Below are 24726 nucleotides of genomic sequence, written 5' to 3'. Positions count from 1 at the left end.
CGTGTTTGTTTAAAAGAGTGCTGAGTAGAATTGAGGGGTCAACTAGAACAAGGAAAACTACAAGCAATATTTATATGATGGCGATTTCTATAAAGAACCCATGGGATTTTGGAATTTTTCTACTCTTGCAAAAGGGACAGGTTTTCATCAAGAGGTATATCTTGCTCCATATAGGAGACATAGAAGAAAGAACAAATTTTCCAAGGAAGGTGTACATGAAGGAAAGAGAAATGGAAAAATCAATGAAAATAAGCAGCAATATAATGGAACTAAGAATTGAACTAATATTGGCAACAATGCTAATTAACTGATAAAGCTAATAGGTAAGTAGAAATATAGATCTATGCATATGTGTTCTTGCAGAAATTATTTAAAAATCCTTAGTCTTTCTAATATAAACATACAATGGAAGATTCGTATGATAGTCGATTTTGAGTTTGGAGAAATAGATTGCAAAGTAGAAAGGCCGATTGACCTTTCAAGTTCCGAAGTCCCAAGTATGGCCACCAAAACGAATGTCATGCTTGTGTGCTACAGGGCTTTGTGTGCCAAGGGATTGAGATACCATCAAGTATGCCACCCCAAGATAAATTCTATGCTTGTGGGCCAAGGGGCTCCATGTGCTTTTTGCGTGAGGTCCCAACAAGTAGGCCACCTATTGGGAGTTAAGCCTCATGGGTTGGGAGGCTTATTAGTGCTCTTGGGCTTGATCAGGGAAGATGAAGCACCTCTAAGGTGATCTGAGGGATGAAAGGGTGGCTCACCTTCCATGCATTGATGTCAATTTTATTCCACTACAACATGCTAACTCAAATATGTAATGTTTCAAGGAGAAACACCAAACACTCAATCCTCTCTTGATATAAGTTCATCTCTCATGCTAAGCTTGCAATGTAAGATCATGAAATGACTTCAAGGTTCCTGTTGCTAAAATTTTCACTACTGCAATTTTTGCCCAGATAATAATAATGCAAGAAGGAAAGGTATTTCCCTTATAGATTATCATTCATTTTAGATACTCAATTGAGGCAAAGATTGTTGCAATAAGATAAGATAAGATAAGATAATGATATTAATGTCCAATAAGAAACCACAAGGGTTTATGAGACTAAGTATACAAACAACAGAGCCGATCAAAGCAGGTGCACCAAACGATGTCATAGAAGAAACAAAACAAGATACACAACCAGAGAAACCAAGTTAAGGATTAAGGATCCTTTCTTCGTCCAAAGAAGTCAGCCGCAGAAGGGTAGAGCTGTGAACGATTAGGAGCCAGAGATCTACATCGGTAACCACTATATGGGTGTCGCTGCCTAGAAAGATTGGCACAATGCCAAACCGATCTGGAGTGAATAGTACTGGATAGCTTTTTCATGCCCTGTGGAGAAGACAGGGGAGAGAAAAAGGCGGTGATGAGCTAGTCTGAAATATGGCCTTGAGGTATGAGTGACTGCAGGGTATGTTCTCGGAGCAGTGTGGCCTCCCATAGGTAAAGTGCAAGGCACCGCTGGTCAATATAAGTAAAGAATGCTGAAAGAGAAACACAATCTTTGAATAGGTAGTAAAACCTCCCTCTGATCTCATAGTAGATAGGACAATGAAATATAAAGTGAGTCTCGGTCTCCACCTCAGATAAAGTGAACAGTTAACAGATACAGTCCTCTCTAACAATATGGTATTCAGTTTGAACCCGAAGATGGTGAAAGCCAATGTCGAATGAGCCCAAAGAGAATCTCAAAGCGTGACTCCATCATCGATAAAGATAAGCAGGGCGGACAATAATACCATTCTGGGTCTCAAGAAAATGCTCAACATAGAAGGCCATCTTTGGATGTAATCCGCTAGGAGGATTACGCCAGGTAGTGGTAATGTACTGTCTATAAATATCCTATCTGACATTGCTCATTCAACTCTTGACGAGAGGGAAGGAGGTGAACAGGAGCATCTAATGAAAACTGGTAAGGAGGGAGACGATCAATCTCGATCTTGATCAAACTCAAGAGAGAGGTGGCCCGCGCATACCAACAACTAGATCTGGTGCTAGTATCGGATCTCACAATTGTAATAGAAGAACAATAAGCCAAATGAGAATATCCATGTCGCTCAACAACTGAATCCGCAAAGCCCTGAACCTGATGGAGAAACCAGATCAAGTAAAAAATGGCGACAAGTTTGAAAGGATGAGCTCCAAACTCAACCAAAACAATGCTATGGGGGAATGAGCTTGTGACATCTGATGATATGCCATAAAAGCAAGGTCTGAACACACTCAATAGAGTCCCAATTGGAAGTAATAAGAGAAGGTCCCCAAACTACCGAGCCATAGAGAACAGTCGGCCGAACCAAAGAGTCGAGGAGGGACAACTTGGACAAAATGTCCTGAAAATAGTGTCTGAAACACTGTCTCTCAAGCATGGACAAAGAGCCCATGCCCTTACTGACTTTGGACTAATAGCTGGTCTCAGACTAAAGTGTGGTCCTAAGAACTTCACCTCGAGATACATGTAAGAAGAAGTAATCTCAACCTCCTGACCCTAAAAGAAGAAATGAAGGTGAGAGGTCTTCAAACAATTAAAGATCATAACCGGAGTCTTGGCTAAATTGACCACAAGCTGATGCTGATCACAAAAAGAAGCCAAACCATCAAGGGGTCTCTATAAACTGTTAGGAGAAGAGGCCAAGAGAACAACATCATCAACAAGCAAAAGAATGGAGATCAAAACCTGATGTAGATAACACCCATCCCTAGGCTGTAAGGAGTTCGCAAGGAAATCCTCAAGCTCATCAACCTTGTTCACCCCAAGGGTGCTCTGAATCGGAACAGAAAAGCCCTCTGAAGTCCTGAAATGACCAATCACCTTCTTATACAGACGCATAATAGCAGTCAACAACATATTTGAAATCCCAATATCTCTAAGATTTTAGAATAAGGCCATCCTTGGGACAAAATCAAAAGCCATGCGGAAGTCCACAAAACAGTAGTAGACCTTCTCAGAGTGGTGTCTAGCCTCCTCAATAATAGCCTGTAGCAATAATTTGTATTTACATTTACATTGAACATTAGTTAGATATAATTTATGTTTATGCATTCAAAAGAAAAGAAAGTGTATTGAGTATCAAACAGATTTCTCACACAAGTCGTGAGAGTAGCCTATCTATCTTTCATACAAATGCAGAACAAAAGAAAATATAGAATAAGTAGAGGGAGGTGGTCAAGAGTAACCAGTCATTGCCTTGTGCTTTTACTGGTAGAAATGGCTTGTTGATGCTCTCTCATCCCATCTGAGTCTCTTGGTAGCTCTTGAAGATTGCATGAGTGTAAAAAATGGTATTAGATCCAATAAATATAAGCAATGGCTAATTACTCCCTATCATCTATCTCTATTCCTATGCTATCTATGCTTGCTCGGAATTTGCATAAAGGATAGAAAGACTATACATGATTTATGAGAACAATCAGAGATTCAATCAGGTATCAACAAGGTGTAGTCATATATCTGGAAGTGAGGTAACTTTCGTGAGCAACCATGTAGTCTACAATGTATATGATAGTTAAAATGAAGGGAGATCAATTTTTATAATTGGGATTGAACTTCAGCTTATATGAGAGTTGCATGCCATCTTTTCTAACATGTTCAGAAAAGATGAAAAACATCATTCATCAAGCTAGCTCTGATGCAAATGTCAAGAAGACTTTATTTTTGGCTTAGATGAAATAACAACAATTAGGAACCAAAATAGAGCCAGAGGAAAATGATTTATCAATTAATAACCAAGCTGCCAGATCAAACTAGAAATTATATGTTCAGGGATTAAGAAGCCAGAGTGATTCAAAGGCGTGGATTATGCTAGATACAAAGAAGACCAAAGGAGATATGTATTGCGATGTGCCTGATAAAGATGTTAATATGACACATATATACAGAACACCACAACCAATGTGCATCATTCTCAATAGTGAGTTTGACTACAACATTTTTCCAAAAATGGGGTGTAATAACAATAACTATTTACATACCTCTAAGGTTCCTGACAGCAACTTCCTAGAAAGTTTGGAAGTACACTATGACAAGATTACGAGTAAGGCTTCTAGTGTTGAAGAAGATAGTGAGGATGGGTTCTGCGGTAAAAAGGATCTTTTCAGCAAACTTTTGGAAGTTTGGCGAGTGCTTTTAAGCTGGAGCCTGGAACAACATCAGCAAGAAGTAGCTTTTCTACTCGTTTTCTTGCACACAATAGTTGTTCAATGGCACAAATTACACTATATCAAACCTCCCCTAGACTGGAAAGTGGTTCTTTAACAGACAACTCTGAAACATTGAGTGATCGGGATCTTCATATTGATGTACTTCTGCTTGCTAGAGAAAGTACCCATTAAAATCAGCTTGAGCTGCAGAGGAAAGTTGTTCATGAACCATTAATCATTGGTGATGATTCTGCTTCTCTTATGCTATCATCTAATAAAGAAGTAGCAACATGATCAAATGAAAACATACTAATATGGAAGTAGCAGAAGTAAAAGCTAAAACTGGTTTTCATGATAATCTCACCAGTGCTAATGCTAAATGCATCAAATTTACTTTACTTTTCAATCGTTCCCTTCAGTTAATGTTTTTTGACAAGAGCTGTTTCTGTAAGGGTGAAATAAATAGTTGCAAACGAAAGGGATTTAGCATAATAGAAGTAGAAAATGGGTCTGACAAAGATTTGCACATTTTGGGGCAGGATGTCTCAAGTGAGTAGAGCTCACATTCCAGAGAATCCATAAAAAAAGCCCCAAAAGACTGTTTGTGAAAAGATTGTGACTAAAATCTTGCCATCCAGGAATTTCTATAGGGTAGAGGAATACCGTCAGCATTACTTCAAAAAGGGTGGGCATTTTTGTTCCAAACAATTAGCAGTCACCATATCATTAAAGCAATCAGAACTAGAAACCTCCACAATTCATGGGAGCCAAGAAAATCATAGAAAGAGCCATGGTGATCAAATGCATAGAAGCAACTGTCAGTTGCAAGAAAAATAGTGAGTGTGAAATTAAATGAATAGATGTTGTTGAGCCGAAAAGCTTCCAAATGCCATTAAGAAAGAAAAAAAGAAATGTGGAGAAAAGCTTTTGAGGTGCCCAGAAAAGAGAAGCTATCCTCTAAGAAGCTTGTGACATACAAATTTAGCAAAAAATCTTCCAGTTTGCAAAGAATATAGATTTCACAGAGTATAGAAAGACAAAGCTCAGGAAAAAACTCCATTTTGTACTATTAAACACAATCAACAAGGCAATAATATGTGGCTTGAAATACCTGCTAGAGAAGTAGCTATTTAGATTAATTTAACTCCAAGTCATCCTTTCCAGCAACAGTCAGCCCCTAAAACCTCAAGTTTTTTTCTCCATTTTCACAGAAAATTCTTCCAGATCTCATGGTGGTGAGCTAGGGTTTGGTATCCCTAAACTTCAATATCTCGAGAATTCTCTAGAAAGAGATAAGTTGAAATGATAAATGCCTTAGGGTATCAGCCATATAAGGTTCTTTTCTAAACATTTCATAGAGTTTGAAATTCGATGCCTTAATGCCATTTAAGTGGCATTTTTAACATATGTAATTTTAATAATTTTAGTAATATAGTAAAGTGTTTTCTTTAATTCGTTATTATATTATTATAATCAATAAAAGGATTCCTATTGTCATCACTCGTTTTTATTTTTACAATTAATAATTTATTAATTGATGCTCATAAATGAATAACTTAGTAAACTAATAAGGTTTTATGGGGAAATGAAGCAATAATAATAGGTCAATCATTTTGGAGGTCAGATGTTTTGGATTAAGTTTGTTGTTATGGACTTAGTCATTTGAGGGGTATGCGTTTATGCTCGAGGGTTTGCCATCGTGTTTGAAGGAGTCTATCTAGGAGTTGTGGAGTCAATTTAGGGAGGGGAGTCTTTTGACTTTCCTGTGGTGTATAAGAGACATTAATTGGCTATTGGAGCTCTTTTAGGGGTGGTTATGGCAAGTCAGTCATACAACTATGGTGGGAGAGACTTTATACATAATAAGCTTTCTATTTTGAGGTATTTTAGGGGATATTTTGGAGGCTGTTTTATGGCATTTGACCCCAGGAGGTTATGGGCAGTTTGTATTTAATGAGTTTTCCAACTCATTTTTGAGGAAGTTCTTCTTCAGGTATGTAGAGTGTTTGAAGGTTGCTTATTGCAGAGTTTTCTTGAGTTCTTTTCACATCATGCAATTGTAACTCAATATTGGGTATGTTGACAACAATATCTCATGATTTTGAATAAAAATGCAGAGTTTTTAGAGGCCTAACTGTTGTTCAATGTATTGTATGCTTCCATTCTGATTTGATGTAATATTTGTTTGGATCCTGTTAGTTTATGTCAAAGAATCGTGTCTTTAAGTGCATATCTTTTATATCTTGCATAGGTCACAGTTTGAGGTTGAGTCCATTAAGTCTAGTTGATTGTGAAAGTTTTTGCTTTTCCAATCATCCTATACAAGTACAGTCCTCCTTTCAGTGAATCATTTATATGTAAGTTGTGGATGCATCAGTTTATGTCAATTAATCACTGAAATTTTATCACGTGTGCATGGTGTACAAGGTTCTATCATATTCATACCAGTTTGGTGTATTACCTAGTAATTAGTTTGATTTGTTGCATCCAGTTTTTTTTTCTGCATTTCTTCCCTTTCCCTTAAAAGTTTTACTGATAGTTTCAAGCTTAGAAGGTGATCATCTAATAGGAAGTGGCCTAGAAATTAGAGGTGTACTTTAGTTTTGCATGTCCCACATTTGATGAAGCGATTCCCTTGTAATGCCAGGCTTGCTGAACTTTTTTTATTAGTTTAGTCAACAGTGCAATTTTGGTGAATAACAGTTCCATTAGCTGTAGATACTCACTCAGTGAAATAATATGATTTGTTGGTAATCACTTAGGGTACTTATGCTAATTTCATTTCATGGTTACCAATTCTTGCACTTTTAAAGATTTTGCTTCACCACGTGCAATGAAAATATAGTTTTGCTTTTCAAACTTCTTGCTTTAACTTTAACACAAACTTATTTCTACTTTTACTTCTACTTCTAGCTATGAATGCAAGGAATCATGGCTGACTTGGACTCTACTAGATGTAATCTTGCCAATGACTCCACCCACCTAGTGCAAGCTTCTAAGGAACAGTCAAATAGTTTTCAAATAAATATCTCCTCTCCAATCCCATAAAATTGATGCAACTAAAGATTCAACATCAATTGAAGTGAAGTGCATTCAATCATTGACTTACCACACAAGGCACTCCTACCATCAACAAGAGTCTAGTGGCCTGGTTTCGTTCGAGTCAATCAAGTACACTTCCACAACAACTTCCATTCAACTAAATTACTTCAACAAGAAAAGAAATCTAGTCGAAGTGAAAGACTGAGGAAACCATTGAACACTTCAAACCAACGATGAATTATCAATGATGTTGACATTATGGTAACAACATTATCAAGTCTCTCTTATCTAATCAATTCTAGTCTCCTATACTAATAGCTCTCTCCTACTCTAATCTCATAAGCTCATGACTTACAAATGAGAAGGCCTTGGCCTTTTATAGTAGTTACATTACAACGAAGGGCCAAGATCAATTGAAGATCAAAGGCTGAGATTTCTTCCCACAAACACTTATTAGGGTTGCTAAATTTACAACCAATTACATGAAGGCACCAATTCATGGGCCTCTAAAAAATTACAATGATTTTTCCAACCAATGAGAAAATAGGACAATTGACATGTTATGATTAACTGTGCTTGAAATTGACATTTTCTAATTGGAGGAGACAAAAAATTGCCATCTCGTCATCTTTATCTTGTGCTTGGAGCCTTGGCTTGTAGAAGGTGTTTGTTAAAATTGCAAATATTTCTTGCTCGATTGTTAGAGAGTATCTCTCGACATTTGAGATTTTCTCCATCCTTTGAAATTTTCTCATGGAATTGACTTGAATCACGTGCATCTTCATGAACTCGTGAACTTGATCTTTGTTGAGTCTTATAGAATATGTCCTCATGTAGCTAGATCTTCCGTGCTTTACAAAATTTCGTCCTTATTTCAATCTGAATTTGAGGGTTGATCGCTTGAACATGAATCTTTCCTTTTCACTTGAGTCCTCTGGCTTGAGCCATCTTCTTGTAGCATCTACTTGGTTATCCTCTTCAAGTCTCAACCTAAACCTTGACATCATCTTTATTTTTGACCTTACAAAAAAGAAGAAGAAAGCTTTGTTAAATTTGCAAAAGAAATCTGAAAATAAATTCACATTAATAATGAACAAAATGGATTTCTCTTATTCAAGATTAAGCTTTAGTATAATTTTGGATCAATCTGAGCTGATGAAGAGAAGGGCGGAAATCCTAAGGATAGAGAATTTCCATGGTGAGAATCCTCTTGTCAAAGGATTTCCAGCACACATGACTACGCCAATTATCCTTAGGAAAATTACCATTTTTTTCCTTCTCTTCATCATTTAACATTACATCAATCAATTTGCTACCTTAGTAAGGATCACTCACAACCAAATTTGCACCACATCCCTTTATCCTATGGCAAAAATCTTGAGATTTTGAGGAGAAATTATAACTAGTAGAAATCCTTTGATGAAATTATTTCCACCACTTTCCAAATTTGTTCACTATCCTTCTCCCATCTCCCAAGCATGTAAACCTTTCTCATTTAGACTAGAACTCTACCCTTTCACGGGGAATTGGGTTATGAAAATACCTCAAAGGACATCAAAACCTCCACCCAAAGCTTGAACAAATATTACTTCCTTGCAAATTAAAATCGTTCAAACTTACCCTCAGACTAGGAGACTTCAAAATGTTGCCAGCTAAAACCACCTAAGACAATGACTCCTACTTGCTAAATAAAAAAGAGGGGGTCCCCATTTCCACTAGGGTGATGGTGTGAAAACTAGACAAAACCATGCTCTTATAGTATAAGGGTGATCAACCTTTTGACTAAAACTTTTAGACATTTCATGAAATTGCTAATGGGACTATTATAGGAACCCACTTTGAAAAGGCAATGGCTTTTGTATTTCAATACGAATGATGCTTATGGATGCAATGGTGTTTGGTAATGATTGAGTATGATATATAATATTATGGCTTATGATGTAATGCAAATTTCTTATAGCTCATAAAGCCTCAACTATCTGCTGCTGGCTCGCTGCCATGTATTTATTAATCTCTTGTGCTTCTCTTTCTCCTTTGTTCCCCCAGTTCTTCCTTCATTTCTTGGTAAGTCGCCTCCTTTACTGTTACCCATTATTTCTAATGGTGTATCCTCAAATTGATTTATCTCTTGTTCTGTTCTCCTTCAAGTGTAGTACATGTGATGACATCACTGTTGTGATTGCATATGAAACTTTAACCCTCTAGGATGGTAGGATCTAAGCTTTGGTACCACTGCAGTATCCCTCAGTAATTCAGATTCCAATTTTCTGATTTTTGATCTTGTCGTACACTTTGCACATAGAGGATATCTTGTAGATGGATTCTAATATGCTGAACTTCAATTGGTAACAATAGAAATGCTTACAAAGACTTCAAGCATCTAATATATTAGAATGAAAATGCAATTGATTGATTACAAACATCGAATAATGGCCAAGACTCTTGGCTTACATGGGAATGCACTTCAGAACCTCTAAAATTAATTGTCAAAATCACCTCAATAGAACAATTGAATTACCTTGTGAAATCAATGCCCAAATAGATGTCAACAATCAACAATCTGCATATTTCATACCAAGTCCACCTTCGTGAAATCTAAACACAATGATACCAATGTGAAAGATTGAATATCTCTCACCCAAACAACTGTAACCCTCTGAGGATCTTTCACCATCTTAATTATGCTCATGAATGGGATTTATTGTTTCCAATGAGCAATAGAATAACTTGCAGAAAGCCTCAACTCCACAAATCTTCATATCAAAACAATTGTCAAGAATTGGATGATTAGAAGCTTAATTTACCCCTATTTATACTTTTTCTCTGAGAGTAGGTGGATCCTTCAAGAAACTTCTATGAACATGAGTAGGTGGATCTTTCAAGAAGCTTCGTGAAACACGAAGAGGTGGACCCCTCAAGAAATGAGAAGGTGGATCCTTCAAGAAGCTTCTAGAAAGATATGCGTTGGATCCTTCAAGAAACTTTAAGAAACATATTATTTTATTTTTGCTGCTTTATAAAACTAATTAAATATAAGGTCACCTTTTAATATTCATTTATTTCGCAATGTAATGTTCCATTCTAGTTCCCAACTGGAAGTTGCCTCATGTACATCTAGAAGTAGTTCCCCACTGGAAGTTGCTTGGCGTACGTTTGTGAGTAGTGCCCAACTGAAAGTTGCATGGCATATGTCTGGAAGTTGCATTGCATACGGGTGATCTTTTGACACAAGGGAGGGGGCAAAATTCGAAACTTAGAGGGATTATATGTGGAATAAAGTCAACTTAAACTTGTTGGCCATTTTGGCCCCTCATTCAGCCCATCATTGATAATCAATTAGAGAAATCTTCAATGGGAGGTTTTCTTGCTTTGGGTTAACATGTGCTTTTGTTGGGGTTAACATTTCGTGTTAACCATTTTCATTGTTTCAAAGAGTCACTTTCATGCCCTTTCCGAAATAGCAAATTTCGCCATTTCGGAAGGCTTGCTTTCTTGCCTCCCCAAAATAGTGAAATTCGCTATTTTGGAAAGTGACTTTTTGTGCCTTCCCGAAATAGCAAATTTTGCTATTTCAAAAGGCTTCATTCCTTGCTTCTGCAAAATGGTGACATCGATATTGTGGTGAATGGGCTTGTGCCAAGTGGTGGTGGGCAAACTTGCATGTTATCCCCATTTTCGCCATTTTGCAATAGTCATTTTTGGTGACCTGCAAAATTGCGAAATTGTATGTTGCATCCACCATGCATTGCAGAATGTGCCAACCAACAGATTTGTGCCACGTGGTGGATCCTTCTTTTGCTGGGTTGCTTTTGAGCTAATGGCTCTCACGTTTTTGCATTACTGCCTTTTGCTCTTGCAAAGATACAATGGCCATAAGATTTGGAAGCATCTTTGGGGTTTCTTTTTGGTATTGCAGCCATCTCTTGGAAATAAATAAGATCTACCATTTGCACCATGCATTGGGGAGTTTGTCGCAACATCTGGGCCGTCCATTTCAAAAGGAAGATCTCCATCGACAGTTTGTATCTTTTTTGCATTTCCATTGTGTTATTCCTTCCGTGTTTTTTGACTGCGGCGCGAATTTATTTGTAGCAGCCATGACACATTACAAGGACTATTCCTTTATTGCAAAATGACATCTAGGGCCATGTTCTACGACGCCAATGCCTCTCCATGCCTCTTTGTTGATTGTAATGATCAAATCTGATGGGAGTTGATCTCTTACGACTGGATGTCTTGTTTTGGTTTCTTTCCTCTCACTTCACTACAAGTTGATTTCAAGATCAGATTTCATTCTGGTATCCATTTATGGCTTCTCTGCAACTTGACTCTACTTGGTTGGGGTTCGAACTCAATGCAAACATTTGAGTTATGCTTGAACTCTTTAAAAGGCATTTGTAAATATTTTCTAAGGGTTTTTCTCTGCTTGTATATTGTAGTAGTACTATGCTCTACAATCTTGCCTTGCATAATGAGATAGCTCTACTTCTTATCTCTTCTTCCCATTCACTATTTGTGCATGTTTATTGCCTTGTTGTAGATGTTTTCCTTCCATTTCTTCAGATTTACATGTTGTGTTTAATCTGTTGGTAATTGTTGCATAGTGAAAATTATCTTTCCTTTCAACATTTCATTAGTTTTGAACCTACATGTCATTTTGGGATATAGATTGGAGTCAAGTTTAGTGTATTCTAGTTTTTCATCGATGTGTAGTGCATTCATAGGGAGAGTTGTAACTACATTTCCATCTTGGTGCATCATTGCCCTTTCCCTTTCGACAATTTCTTTTAGTTTCCTTCTCCCTTTTCCTTCCAAGTAGTAGTTTAGATGCATCCTGATAGTAAGGAAGCCAGCCTTCTGCGGACACTTAGCCTTAGAGCGCAAGTCCTATACTTGGAGGTTGTTTCCATGTTACACAAGGCCACTTGAGGGTCATACCTCAAGCAAGGGTGCAAACTTTTGTGCCAACAAAACCTTCCAATACCGCCTTGCTCAGAGATGCACACAAAAGCTACACATAATTCATGGAAACCACAAAGAAGAAAAGGCCAGATGCACCATAATTTATAGGTGTAATTATTTCACTCTACATAAAATAAACCACAACATGCATGGCTGTAAGGCCCAATGGGATGCAGCCTTATACAAAAGAAATTACAATCTCAGAGCCTTAGCTTGCATCCTCTATTTGTTATCCTCTAAGAATATGATCGATTTGCTATCTCATTTTGATCCTCTATATTTTCCTACAACTATCCAAGCTTCTTTGATAGCTAACTAAGCCACAAGTTGGCTAGTCAAGCATTTAATTACAATATAGGTCTAGACTTGGAAGAGTAAACCAAAATCCAAACAAAGGACAATATGAAGCCATGCACACTTAAAGGTAGGTCCACACGTGTGTTGGGAGTTGACTCCTCATTGCATAAGACACCACATAATCAACAAAATCTGTGTCAATTAGAATTACATGCTTAGTTGGATGAAAACAGAAAGAAACAAGGACCACAAATAGTGACACCAAACTCAAGAAATATAAAACATAAGAACTTGCATAGTTAGGACGAGGATCTAGGATAGGTCCTTGATATGATGACAACTGTGGACAACATGAAAACAAAAGCAACAACGACTACTTCGCAAATAATAGTCTGGATCAGAAAACAAGAAATATTTTTTGGTTAATGCAAGATTGCTCAAAGACCCAAGATGCCCTTGCATTAGACACCTGGGGTTAATAAAGAACTGATGTCCACATCAGGCATGACTAGTATTCTAACTTGAATCATAAAGATCCAACTTAGCTTGTGTAATCCATGAATTGTCTTCAACTCATTTGTCTTTCCACTGAACTATGTATTGCATGTAGTCTTCAACTCAACTTTTACTTATTCAGCTATTCAAAATCCTTTCAATGCTATCTGCCTTCATCTCAAGATAATCCAAGTTATTTTGCAACTCATCCTTTGATTCAAAATACTCGAAGATATTTGCAATGTTGAATATAGGTGAAATATCCATGTCTTCTAGCAATTCAACTTCAAAGGTATTTCCGCTGTTAGACTTTCTTAGAATTGTACAAGGACCAAATTTCTTCATTTTCAAATTTCAGCTTACCGTAGGTACTAACTGGAAATCTGTTACTTCTCTCTTTAGGAGCAATTAAGTGTTTGATGTTGTTTTTGGAAGGCTTTGAGCTTTCTTAAACATGATCAATCTAGTTTGTTAGTGGTTGCAAGTACTAGGAATTGAAGACTTTGAGCTTTGTTAGCTATTTGCTCTTTTGTTTCAAGAAGGTTACTTGTAGGAGACTTTGGGTTCTTAGTATCAATGACACAAGTTAAGATTTAACTACTGTCTTAAGGTTGTTCTTATGTCAATACTTAAGCCACCGATATTACTATAGCAATAGATTCCTTTTGTTTAATTGAAAGTAGTAGTTGGCAATATAAAATCGTTCCTGAAAAAAGGGGAATGGATTAAGTAAAACACCCTTTTGTTAATTCCATTTAGGTCTTTGTTATAGCCACTTACAATAAGAAGGGAGCCTCCCCTATTGCTGAGAGGAGAGATTTATCTCACTACACCATTGCTTAAAGTTCCCATTTTGTAATCTATGGTTGTAGTGGCTTACAAATTTTTTAGCCAACAACAACACAATAAAAATGATCCAAATCACATACCAAAAACATCCTACATGTTGGTCATAAATACCCCTTTGGAGAAAACTCCCGAGGGTTTACAAAAGAATGCTGACTCAACAAACACCTAGGGATAATCATCAAAATTGGTCGCCTTTATTAATTATATCAATTAATTAAATAAGTCCTTGTTATATTTTTCATTTTTTAGGACCATTTAATGAATTAATCAAATTGAACTATTTTATTAAAATATTGGGGACATTACAGACAACCTTAGAAACAATTAACTAATTTCTCCCTTATTTCAACACTTAACCCTCAGGAGCGTAAAGGCTAAGACAATAACTAAGATAGCTACAAGGAAGGAGACATTACAAATATATGCTACATTCTTGAGGCAAGTATGCATGAAACAACACAAGTTGTTATAAGGTTTTTGAGAAAGCTTGTGGTGGTCATTTCTCATTAAGGTAGCTTTCAAAAGTTTTGAGAGAAAAGTCATTAGTACCATTGGCCTAACATGTTTCACAATGCATACAAGTGGTTGCAAAATTGTCATTTGTGCTAGCAATCTCATTGGATGTCTCTACAATGTGATCTTTTCATGCTTTTTATTATGGAGATTTGTGTATGAAAATACAAATTTATTTATTGTGTGTTTGAGTCACATATGGAGTATCTTTAAAAACTTGTGATAGAGTATTGTTCAGTTCCATCTTTGTTGAACAAATGAAGCAACATGAACTGGAAAAGGGGGTATTGAGTTTGACCTTGTACACAATGTTACGTAAAGAGAAGTCTAAAGGCATCTAAGTATTTTAAGAATCAAACAATTGTACATAGTGCTGACTCTCAAGTACTTAAAGTACCTTTTGTGAGGAATTGATTTCCTTCATAACCTTGGAGGGGTCCGGTTAGATTATATTGCACATATGAAGGAAAAGGATTCTTAGGAAATATTTTGATCCAAGGACTCTTTAAATAATTCTTTGAATGCCTTCTCTAAATCCTCGTCCACAAGTTTTTTGTTCTGGTCCTTACTAATGATATACATATTTCATTTTTGCATAGGGATCACTTTATTCTTCTATGTATACTGCTTTGATTCACTGTTTGTCAGCAAAGGGACAACTTTCCATGATTGTTATTATAAAATATTCTGAAAATAGTTATGATACATTGGATGTTTGACTCAAAGTTAGTTATGATACATTACATGTGTTAGTTATGATACATAGAATGTTTGACTCAGAGTTATGATACATTACATGTTTGACTTGCATAGGTCATTTTGTTGATTGCTTTTTCTTTGAGCTTATTTGGATGTCATGGTTGGACTTGTCACAAACATTTATGAATGGACTCTTGGATATGTTATATGGAGTCAAGTTTAAGGATCTCTTGAAACACTTAAATATTTTGTTTGATTTTTATCTTAGCGATGTTTTGAGCATTACTTTGAAGTCTCTTTGTAGGCACTAGGAGTGAAGCGACTGCTTTTTTGTGGAGTAGGTTGTCAAGTGCAAGGTAGCTATAATTCTTTCATTATATTGCTTTTTCAAATTTGGTTTTGGTTGATGAATTGTTTTCTTGTTATAACATGGAGTTGGGCCCTCATTTGCAGCATTAAGAGCAGTTGAGCAATATTTAGGGCTTGAAGAACTGTATGTACTTGGTACAAATTGTGGTATGCTATAGGACTAATAGTCTTTTATCTCTCTCTGCACTCTTTTCTTACAAAGTTATTTTGCAAGGTGATAGGCTTCTCTATAGAGTACAGTAACTTTTCAATGACATGTATCTTGTAATATGTTTTCTTCTTTGAACCTGCTTATTTGCAACTATTTTTTGATGTCTTCATAATTCATGTTTTGAAGTTGTATTTTTATATCCCTGAAAAATAATTGACATGATTACAAGACCATAAAATTAGATGACAAAAGTACTTTTTAAGAGTAAGTAGTTTGTTATCATTTCTGGTTTCTAATGTCTTCATTTCATGTTTTTCACAGTGGATAATGGACCAAGGAAGGGCCTTGATAAGTTTTTAAAGGCTGCAAGTGATAGTCCTGAGACTGTTTTGCATTACGAGTTCATGCAGGATTACAAGGTGGGGATATATCCTCCTATCTGTCAGCAGACAATGGTCTTTTGTTGTCTTTTGTGCATGCGTACTTGTTATTTTTCTTTTATAGGTGAAAGCTTGATCCTTTTGAGGCTTAAATTAGTATGTTCAAGAATCCATTCCTTTTCTTAAGAAAGATTATATCTTGTATCCCTGTGATTTTTCTGTGTCAAATACATACTGGATACAAATACTAGGTCTCAAAATTGTTCCAATATGTGAAATGATGTCATGCCCAAACTACGAGGCAAAACGCAATTTTTTTTTTTTGAAAAATAATAATTAAAATGCTCATGTTTGATAAGTTTGCGATCACATTTAAGTATAGGTTCTCTACGTTACGTCTCAAGTTTAAAACTCTAGAGGATGAATACATCGCTAAGATTTTGATGCTTTCGTTAGAAAACTGATGTCGCCATTTGATTCGTTATTACATTGCTTATACATTTATTATAATAAAAATTATTTAAACAATAATGTAGATGACTTCAAATTAGTTTAATTAAAAAAAAATCTAAGCAAATAACATCTAGATTTAAACTTATTTCAAATAGACAATAACCTTAAATTTAAAACCAATTAATACTCAAAACTTCGAACTAACTTCAATAATAAAACTAAATACATTTAAAATTTAATTAAAAGAATTATCATGTCTACCTGTACACTTATATATACTATTTTTAATTGTGACTAATTATTAATCTACAAATCAAAAACTAAGTAACATTCAACTGATTTAACATTAATATAAAAACTAACACTACTAAAAAAATGTATTAAATTTTGAACAATGACTTGCACAATCAACACAAGTTATAACTAACTAAAATTTACTTAATTTACGTTTACAACTTAACTAATTAAAAGTAATAACAAATTAGCAATAACATAAAGTAACTATAAAACATAATATATGCTACTAACTAAAAATAATTTTAAAACAAATAATTTAAAACAATTAACAAAATGAATAACTAACTTAAACTTTAACAAGTTAACTATCTACTAATATCAACTAACAAATTTAATTTACATTTAAAACAAACTTAATTAAAAGTATATAAAAAAAAATTACAAAAAGTAACTACTAATAAAACATATTCTAAACTTACTAACATAACTTAATACACAAACTAACATTAAAATAATAAATCAACTAACCTAAATTACTAACTAAACCCCTCACTACACATACTTACCCTGTCATAAATCTCCCCACCACACCTACTCAAATCCCATTCTCCAAGACCAGACCTGCGCGCTGTCCCGTAGTACCGCAGCAGTCTTGTCCCCCCCTCCTTTCTTGTCATGGAAGGGAGCCAAGCTGGTGCTTAGGGGGAAGAGCAAGGTTAAGTTTTCTTTTAAAAAAATTGCTTTCTTGTTTGAATATAATATATAAACTTCTACCCAAAATGAGGTGAGCGCCCAAATTTGAAAAGGAGAAGAGGTACAGTGGTGACATCACTCTGTGTCAGGGGATAATGACCATGCAATCAACTCTTCCAAGCCCCCTACTATGAGCTGGCGCCTAGGAGTAAATTAGTTAGTGCAAAATAGGTTGGGGTTGATGTTAATGTCAAAGTGAATGGGGTATTAAAAGAAATCAACTACATAACAATAAAGAAAACTTAAAACTTTTTCCTTCCACTTGCATACTGCGCCCAAGGTGATGGGACAAGTGGGTGACGACCTCAGCGACAAGATGGTACTTGCAAGGCAACGCCTAGGGAGTATGCAGGGGTAGATAAAGACTAAGGGTTAATGCATTAAGTTATAAAGTTTATTAAGTAAGAATAGGATATTTAGAATATATTTTCTTTTTTTCCTTTTTCTTTTGATAGCTATTTTATTAGTGTTTTTAAAAAAAAAAAAATACAATATTCAATAAAGTAAAAGGGATAATAGGAGAATCTTTTAGATTCTCTGTTATCAAAGGGCATATAATTTGCTCCTCCCATACAAAAGACAGAGACTTTTTACTCTCTTGAAACACATTTTTGTTTGGTCTTATAATTTTCTAAGTATAAAATTTTCATTTGATTAATAACCAAGGGGGGATTATTTTTTTTTTTAAAGCACATTGAATAGATCTACTTGCAAATAGATAAACCAAGAAATTTAGATAATCATTTAAACCACAATGCAAGAATTGATTTAATTCCAATAATCACAAAAACTAATCTTTCATTCATAATAGAATTTTTATTTCCAACATATAAGGAAACTTGAAATTTGCCTAATTGAATCAAACATCATTTCCATCCTATTCTTGATGTGCATCCATCTAATTTAAAATTATGATTAAATCACATGATAAACAATTATACTCAATCACCAATTTTATTGGCAAACTTGATTCAAAGGCTCAGCCAGGAAAGAACCAGGAAGAAAACTCGGCGTCGTTGCCATTACAACAAGGTTTTGAAATACAAAAAACATAGGATTCCAATCCCAAAATTTACAACAATGTAATTGAATTTCCTTCATGACCCTCATCAGGGGTTCCATATCAATTTTTGCAACACATTTCAAAGAACCGTGGAGGGAACAGAATCTGATCGGGTGACAACCAAGCATAACCAAGAGACAATCAAACATGCATATTCATACAAAGTTTACACAATAGGATTCACAATGAATCAGAACTAGGGAAATGTGGATTTTTCCAATAGGAGATGTCAGACACAACACCAAACGAGGTGCCCAATCGGGGTTATAAATCAAGAACTTCCGTTCTTCCATTCTTACATGCTAAAACTCATACATGGTTTGTGCTGACAGGTAGAGGCCCATAACACCCTACTCTCTCTCCCTCTTCTCGTCCTGAGAAGAGACTCTACACTGTTGGAGTCCAACTAAAAGGATCTTTCCCGAAATTGGTCACTTCTGCCCTATCCAAGGGTGAGTAATACCAAAACACCCATACAAGAATACCTCAAAATTCAAACATAAACATGAAAAGAAAACATTCAAAAAAAGCATGGGTTTCAAATCTTCCCAACATACCCACAAACATAAACATGAAAAGAAAACATTCAAAAAAAGCATGGGTTTCAAATCTTCCCAACATACCCACAAACATACAAGCATTCAAACAACAACAAGGTAGCATAAGCATGAAACAAACATGAAAATCTGAACAAGGGAGATGAGAATTCCTACCTGCACAAAGAGGTAATGGCAATATGAACAAGTTTTGAGTAGAGCTTTTCCCTTCCTTGCTTCAATCTTCCAAGACTCCTCTCTAAATGTAGAGATTGGGTAACAACCTCAACTAGTCCAAGAAGGGCCTCTAAATAAGCCTCAAACTCAACCACCAAAGGGATCAATAACTTCTCCCACCCACCTACAAATCTAGAAGCTCCTAACTCAACACACATTATGGTTAATCACTAAGTGGAGGTGAGGTGATGAAACTCATGGTAGCCATAGTCAATTTTCGCACAAAGGCAAAAAGAGACTTTTTGAGTGACCTCAAAAGTCAATAAAAGGGGTTTAGGGGTTGGAAAAGACCCCCAACCCATACCCATACCCCTTGGGTATAATTATTTCATGATTTAAAGCCTTAGGAATAGGTTTGGAACCAAACAAAAGCTAGGAAAAAAATAATAAGGACCAACTTAGAACTCTAAAATGCAAATTAAGCATTAATCCGAATTAAGGATGACTAAACTCGATTAAGAACCAAATTAGCAAAAAGACACTAATTTAGTCCGAGGTAGATCCAAAGGTTACACAGCTAAGCCTAATCAGCACGCTGAAGAGCATACATAATTCACGAGTGTCAAGTGACACTATAAGAACACCATTTACGAACATTAACATTTACTGGTCACAGAAAGATACATACATACATCTCACAATTAAAATACTTGAATTATGAACAGCAAGGTTTCCAAAATTAGCACATAGAGATCAGTTCTGTTCCTCCGTCGGTTTTCTCGGCTAAAATATCTGCACACTCATTGCACACATCAGTAGTCCCATAAAATCACATGTACATATATATATATATATATACATATAAGAAATTCACATGAATTGAAACATACATCAATCAGGGTTTCTTTCATCCTACTTAATTCTTAACCATTTAAAATCTCTTAAATCAAAGTATCAATCCTACATTTACTGATTTCTTCAACATACATATACATATAACATTAAATGACAAACATCAAATATCTGAAAATAACATCACACAACATGAAATAATATAATATGTTCAAAGCATCAGATAATATCTTAGCATCTCGAGTCGTGAGTATCAAAATGATAATAGGGTATCACTATGCTACGATGGGTCGGGGCGAGGCCTCACAAATGAAAATTGACATAATTGCATATTGTGGGTATTGTTTACGTATCCTTTTGAATTGCCTGATATTGGCAATGACACAAATTCTCTTTTGAGATAGATTATAGTAGATCTTGCATAGTGTTGTTGCTTGTTGCAAAAACACATGCTCCATTACAATTGGATACCTCCACTATTTTGGTTGGCTGTTTAGTAGTTTGCATGGACTAGTCCTAGATTGGCAGCATGTAGTTTTCCCATGTAAGTTTAACTAATTATGCATAAATAAATATATGTTTATTGTACTTGAATCAACTTAATTCATACCATAAAGATAACAACTATAGGTAAATTAGTTTATAAAATATTTCTATTTGGGGTTCCGATTGATTTATGTATATCTCGGGCCCATCTTTTATTTTGGTCATTATCGTGTCAGCACTTATTGTGCATCTTAGGAGTTTTACTCCGATGGGGTATTTATGAATGAATGCTAATGTTTTTTGGTACGCGACTTGAGTTATATTAGTTTACTGTGAATTGGAGTTGGAATCTTGCTTAGTTTTGCCATTTCGGACGTGGAATATCTTCCCTATTTGGTTATCTTGATTTCAGTGGGATTCAACCCTCATCCTATTCTGCTTTTCTTGTTTCGCATTAGATATGGTAAATTTCGAGTGCTTTCATTATTGTAACTAAACTTTGAATATATGAATATTATTTGGTTGGCAATCATTTCTTGTTTGATGTGTATTATCATTATTTCCATCTATTCATAGTACTTAGGAAGAGTACCTATTTAACACAAGATGATAGGTAGAGAACAACAATACCACTGCACAACATTATTGCATGCACCATACCTAATGAAGAATTCGATGTCGAGTCATAATTGTTCGGAAGGCATGTGTATGCCAGGGAACACCACACTACGATCACCGTATAGTCAAATCCCATCTCACATAGACTCCCTACATTCACTCCCCCCCTCATCGTATGGCTTGGAACTCCATTTATCAACTCATCATACATCCCTCATTTTGTACGGCCATATCTATTTCATCGCACGCCAATCTGCTCATTGCATGACCACTATATCTTACAACCATCCATCTTGCACTGTAGGACCATTAACACGTACGGTTATCCTGACAACCTTTCCAACCTTTCCAAGAACCCGTTCAACCATTCTGGGAGTGTTGCCCTCAGTTGCTTTCCCTTTGGCATCTCCCTTGGGTACTTTCCCTTGGGTGTTGTCATCGGGTACTTCTCCTGAGGTGCTATGCTCTATTGCCTTCCCTTAGGTGTTGCCCTCAATTGTTGCTCTCGGGTGTCGGCCTTGGGTACTTTCCATTGGGTGTTGTTCTCAGGCACTTTTTCTCAAGCATTTCCCTTAAGCATTGCCCTTAGATACTTTAACTCAGGCGTTGCCCTCAGGTACTTCCTAGGGTTGGTTTTCCCTTGAGAAAATTCGGGTATGCCGTCATGGAACATTATAGTGATATCAAAGCAAGTGATCTTGCTAGCCTTTTGGGATGATTGAGAGACTTTGGGATGTGGATCACACTATGGAGCCAAGTAGTAATGGACAATGGTGGTTGTAGGAACTATAGAACATTGGCAAAGAACTTAGTGAGGGTGTTGATCTTCCATTAAATATAATGGATGTATGTGTAATGTGGGAAAATTATGTTCAAGATTTACATAGAGGATCCTTTCTCCGATTAAGGATTACTTAAGTCAATCCAAGTTTTTGAGACACCATGACAAACGAATAAAGTTGGCAGGAGATCTACAATATCAGAGAATTGTGTAAATGTCAAAGTGAGTAACCTCCTCTTAGATCTAGAGTTGCAAGACTTGATCCATGATATGTTTCATCACTTATTGGTCACAATCAAGGAATGCCATGATACTAAGGCTTCGGTTTCTATGGAGAGCCTTACAATTTTGTGCATTGAAGAGATGGAGGAAATATCTCAATCTATCATATCTATGTTGTGCATTGTTTGTAATCTAGAATGTGTCCTTCTGTGGAAGCATGCAGAGTAGTTAGTAATGTATTGAAGCATTGCGAAGACAAACTAATATCTCATCTGCACAAGTGGGAGAAAGTAGATATCGACAATAAGGGTAATGCATTGCATGAGGAGAATGAAGGCATGATTGCATGGCTGCTCCAGGAGGATTTGCTAAATCTTGCGAAGTCAACATCCACAGATCAAGATGACATAAGCTCTGCCACAACTCCATTTCATGAGCTAGGTTTTCTATTTTGTGAGGATGGAGCCATTTCTTATGTGCTATGAGTTGTGTCTGTCATTGAGGCTGTGTCCATCGCCAAGGCTATGTTCATCGCTATAACTGTGCCCATTACCGAGGCTTTGTCCATTTTCGAGGCTTTGTTCACTATTGAGATTGTGTTCGTCAACAAGCTCTATCTATCATTGAGGTTGTGCCTGTTGCCACGACTCTATTTGTAGTGGAGTCTTTTTCAATCGTCGAGGTTGTGTCCATCGCCGAGGCTCAGCTTGTCATTGCTATCGAGGTTGTGTTCATTGCCGAGGCCGTGTTTTTCACCAAGGCAATGTCTATCGCTGAGGTTGTGTCCATCGTAGTGGTTCGGTCTATCACCATGCCTGTGCCCATCGTCGAGGTGTGTCAATAGTCGCGGCTTTACCCATTGTGGTCGTGTTTGTCGCCGAGACTGTGCCGTTGTGGCGGTGTCTGTTACCATTGTTGTGTCTGTTGTTGTGGTTGTGTCCATCACTGAGGTCATGTTTGCTGCATCTGTCGCTGAGGCTATGTCCCTTGTTGTGGTTGTGTCTGTTGCCATGGTTGTGTCCCTAATTGAGGCTCATTCTGTTGCAAAGGGTGTGTCCATCACCAAGGCTTTGTCTCTCATCGTCGTTGAGGCTGTGTTTGTCACCAAGGCTGTCTTTCGTTAAGGCTGTGTCTGTTGTCATGGCTGGGTTTTTCATCACGGCTATGTCTATCTTCGAGGTCGTGTCTGTCACTGTAATTGTGTCTATTGCAGAGGCTCAGTTTGGCACCTCTTGGTGTTGCCATCATTGATGTCTTGTTTGTTGCAGAGGATTTGTCTGCTATTGTTGCTCAGGCTTTGTCCACCACCAAGGTTTTGTCCACAGTCAAGGTTCTGTTCGTTGCCGTCATCAAGGCTCCGTTTGTCGCTGAGGTTTCATTTGTTACAAGGGTTGTGCCCATCTCCATGGCTGTGTTTGTCTCTGTCTCATGTCAACATCAACGTCTGTGTTAGTGGCTATACCTAAAGAAATTATTGAACATGACGATGCGAAGGATTTCATCGATTGACATTATTGGTCTTAGTGAAGGGCACAACAATGTTTATATTAGAGTGGCATAACAAAGTTGGATGACAGTGTGTTGCAGTGGAGGTTTGATATCAACTCACATGTTCTGCCTGTGCGTTTGATTTGGGATCCTAGAACTGATGGTGTTGATTAGATAGCAAATTGCTTGATGAGAAGCAATCTTTGGGCGATGAGGATTTGTGATGTTCCCAAACTTTATTGTAATAAGTAAATTAAATTAATTAATTGGTCCGAGAATTTAAATTTATAATAAAAAGGACATTTAATTGATTATTTTAATTAATAAATATGAGGCCCAAATTAATAAAATAAAAATATTTGTATTTGGAGTTCCGATTGATTTATGTATATCTCAGGCTCATCTTTTATTTTGCTCATAGGTGTTTGTTACTATGTTGGGAATTATTGTGCACCTCGGGAGTTTTCCTTTGACGGGGTATTTATGACTGACGGGTAGGGTGTTTTTGGTATGCAACTTGAATTATTTTACTATACTGCGAATTCCAATTGGAGTTCTGTTGGGTTTTTCCATTTCAGAAGTGGAAAACCGTCCCTATTTGGAGATCTCGATTTTTGTGGGATTTAACCCTTACCCTATTCCACTTTTCTTGTTTGGCTTCAAATATGGAAAATCTAGATTGCTTTTATTATTGTAACTAAGCTCTAAATATATGAATATTTTTTGGTTGGAAATTATTTCCTGGTCAATGTATGTTATCATTATCTCCATCTATTCGTAATACTTTGCAAGAGTACATATTAACATAGAATCATTGGCAAAGAACGAAGTACAACTTCACAACATCATCACATGTACCATACCTAAGGAAAAAATTGCACGTTGAGTCATAATTGTTCGCAAGACATTCGTATGGGAGGAGAGACCACCGTACGAATACCGTATAGTCAAATCCCATCTAACACTGACGGCTTTACATTCACTCCCCTCGTCACCATATTGTTGGCATAGTGACTATATCCCCGATGAGATCCCTCTCCACCATAATTACGTGCTTTTGGTGTGATGGCAAAATTTACATGGTATCAGAGCGCAGGTCACCGGTTCAAGTCCCTCA

The 24726-nt window shown here is 36.4% G+C and overlaps 1 protein-coding gene across 6 annotated transcripts in view; it reads left to right on the top strand.

The window, feature by feature from the left end:
* HCAR (coenzyme F420 hydrogenase family / dehydrogenase, beta subunit family) overlaps positions 1–24726 on the top strand; it is a 218961-nt gene that overhangs the window by 80583 nt on the left and 113652 nt on the right. For all 6 annotated transcript variants that reach the window (XM_089798344.1, XM_089798342.1, XM_089798343.1 and 3 more), the window contains 3 exons: positions 15348–15399; positions 15497–15559; positions 15885–15982. In XM_089798344.1, the coding sequence (XP_089654470.1) occupies positions 15348–15399; positions 15497–15559; positions 15885–15982 (213 nt within the window). The remainder of the gene's footprint in view (positions 1–15347; positions 15400–15496; positions 15560–15884; positions 15983–24726) is intronic.

This window comes from Cupressus sempervirens, chromosome 8 (genome assembly GCF_028749045.1).
Source record: "Cupressus sempervirens isolate cs-2001-9-10 chromosome 8, ASM2874904v1, whole genome shotgun sequence".
NCBI lineage: Eukaryota > Viridiplantae > Streptophyta > Pinopsida > Cupressales > Cupressaceae > Cupressus > Cupressus sempervirens.
Note: the sequence above shows the minus strand (reverse complement) of the source record. Positions and strands in the feature narration are given on the sequence as shown.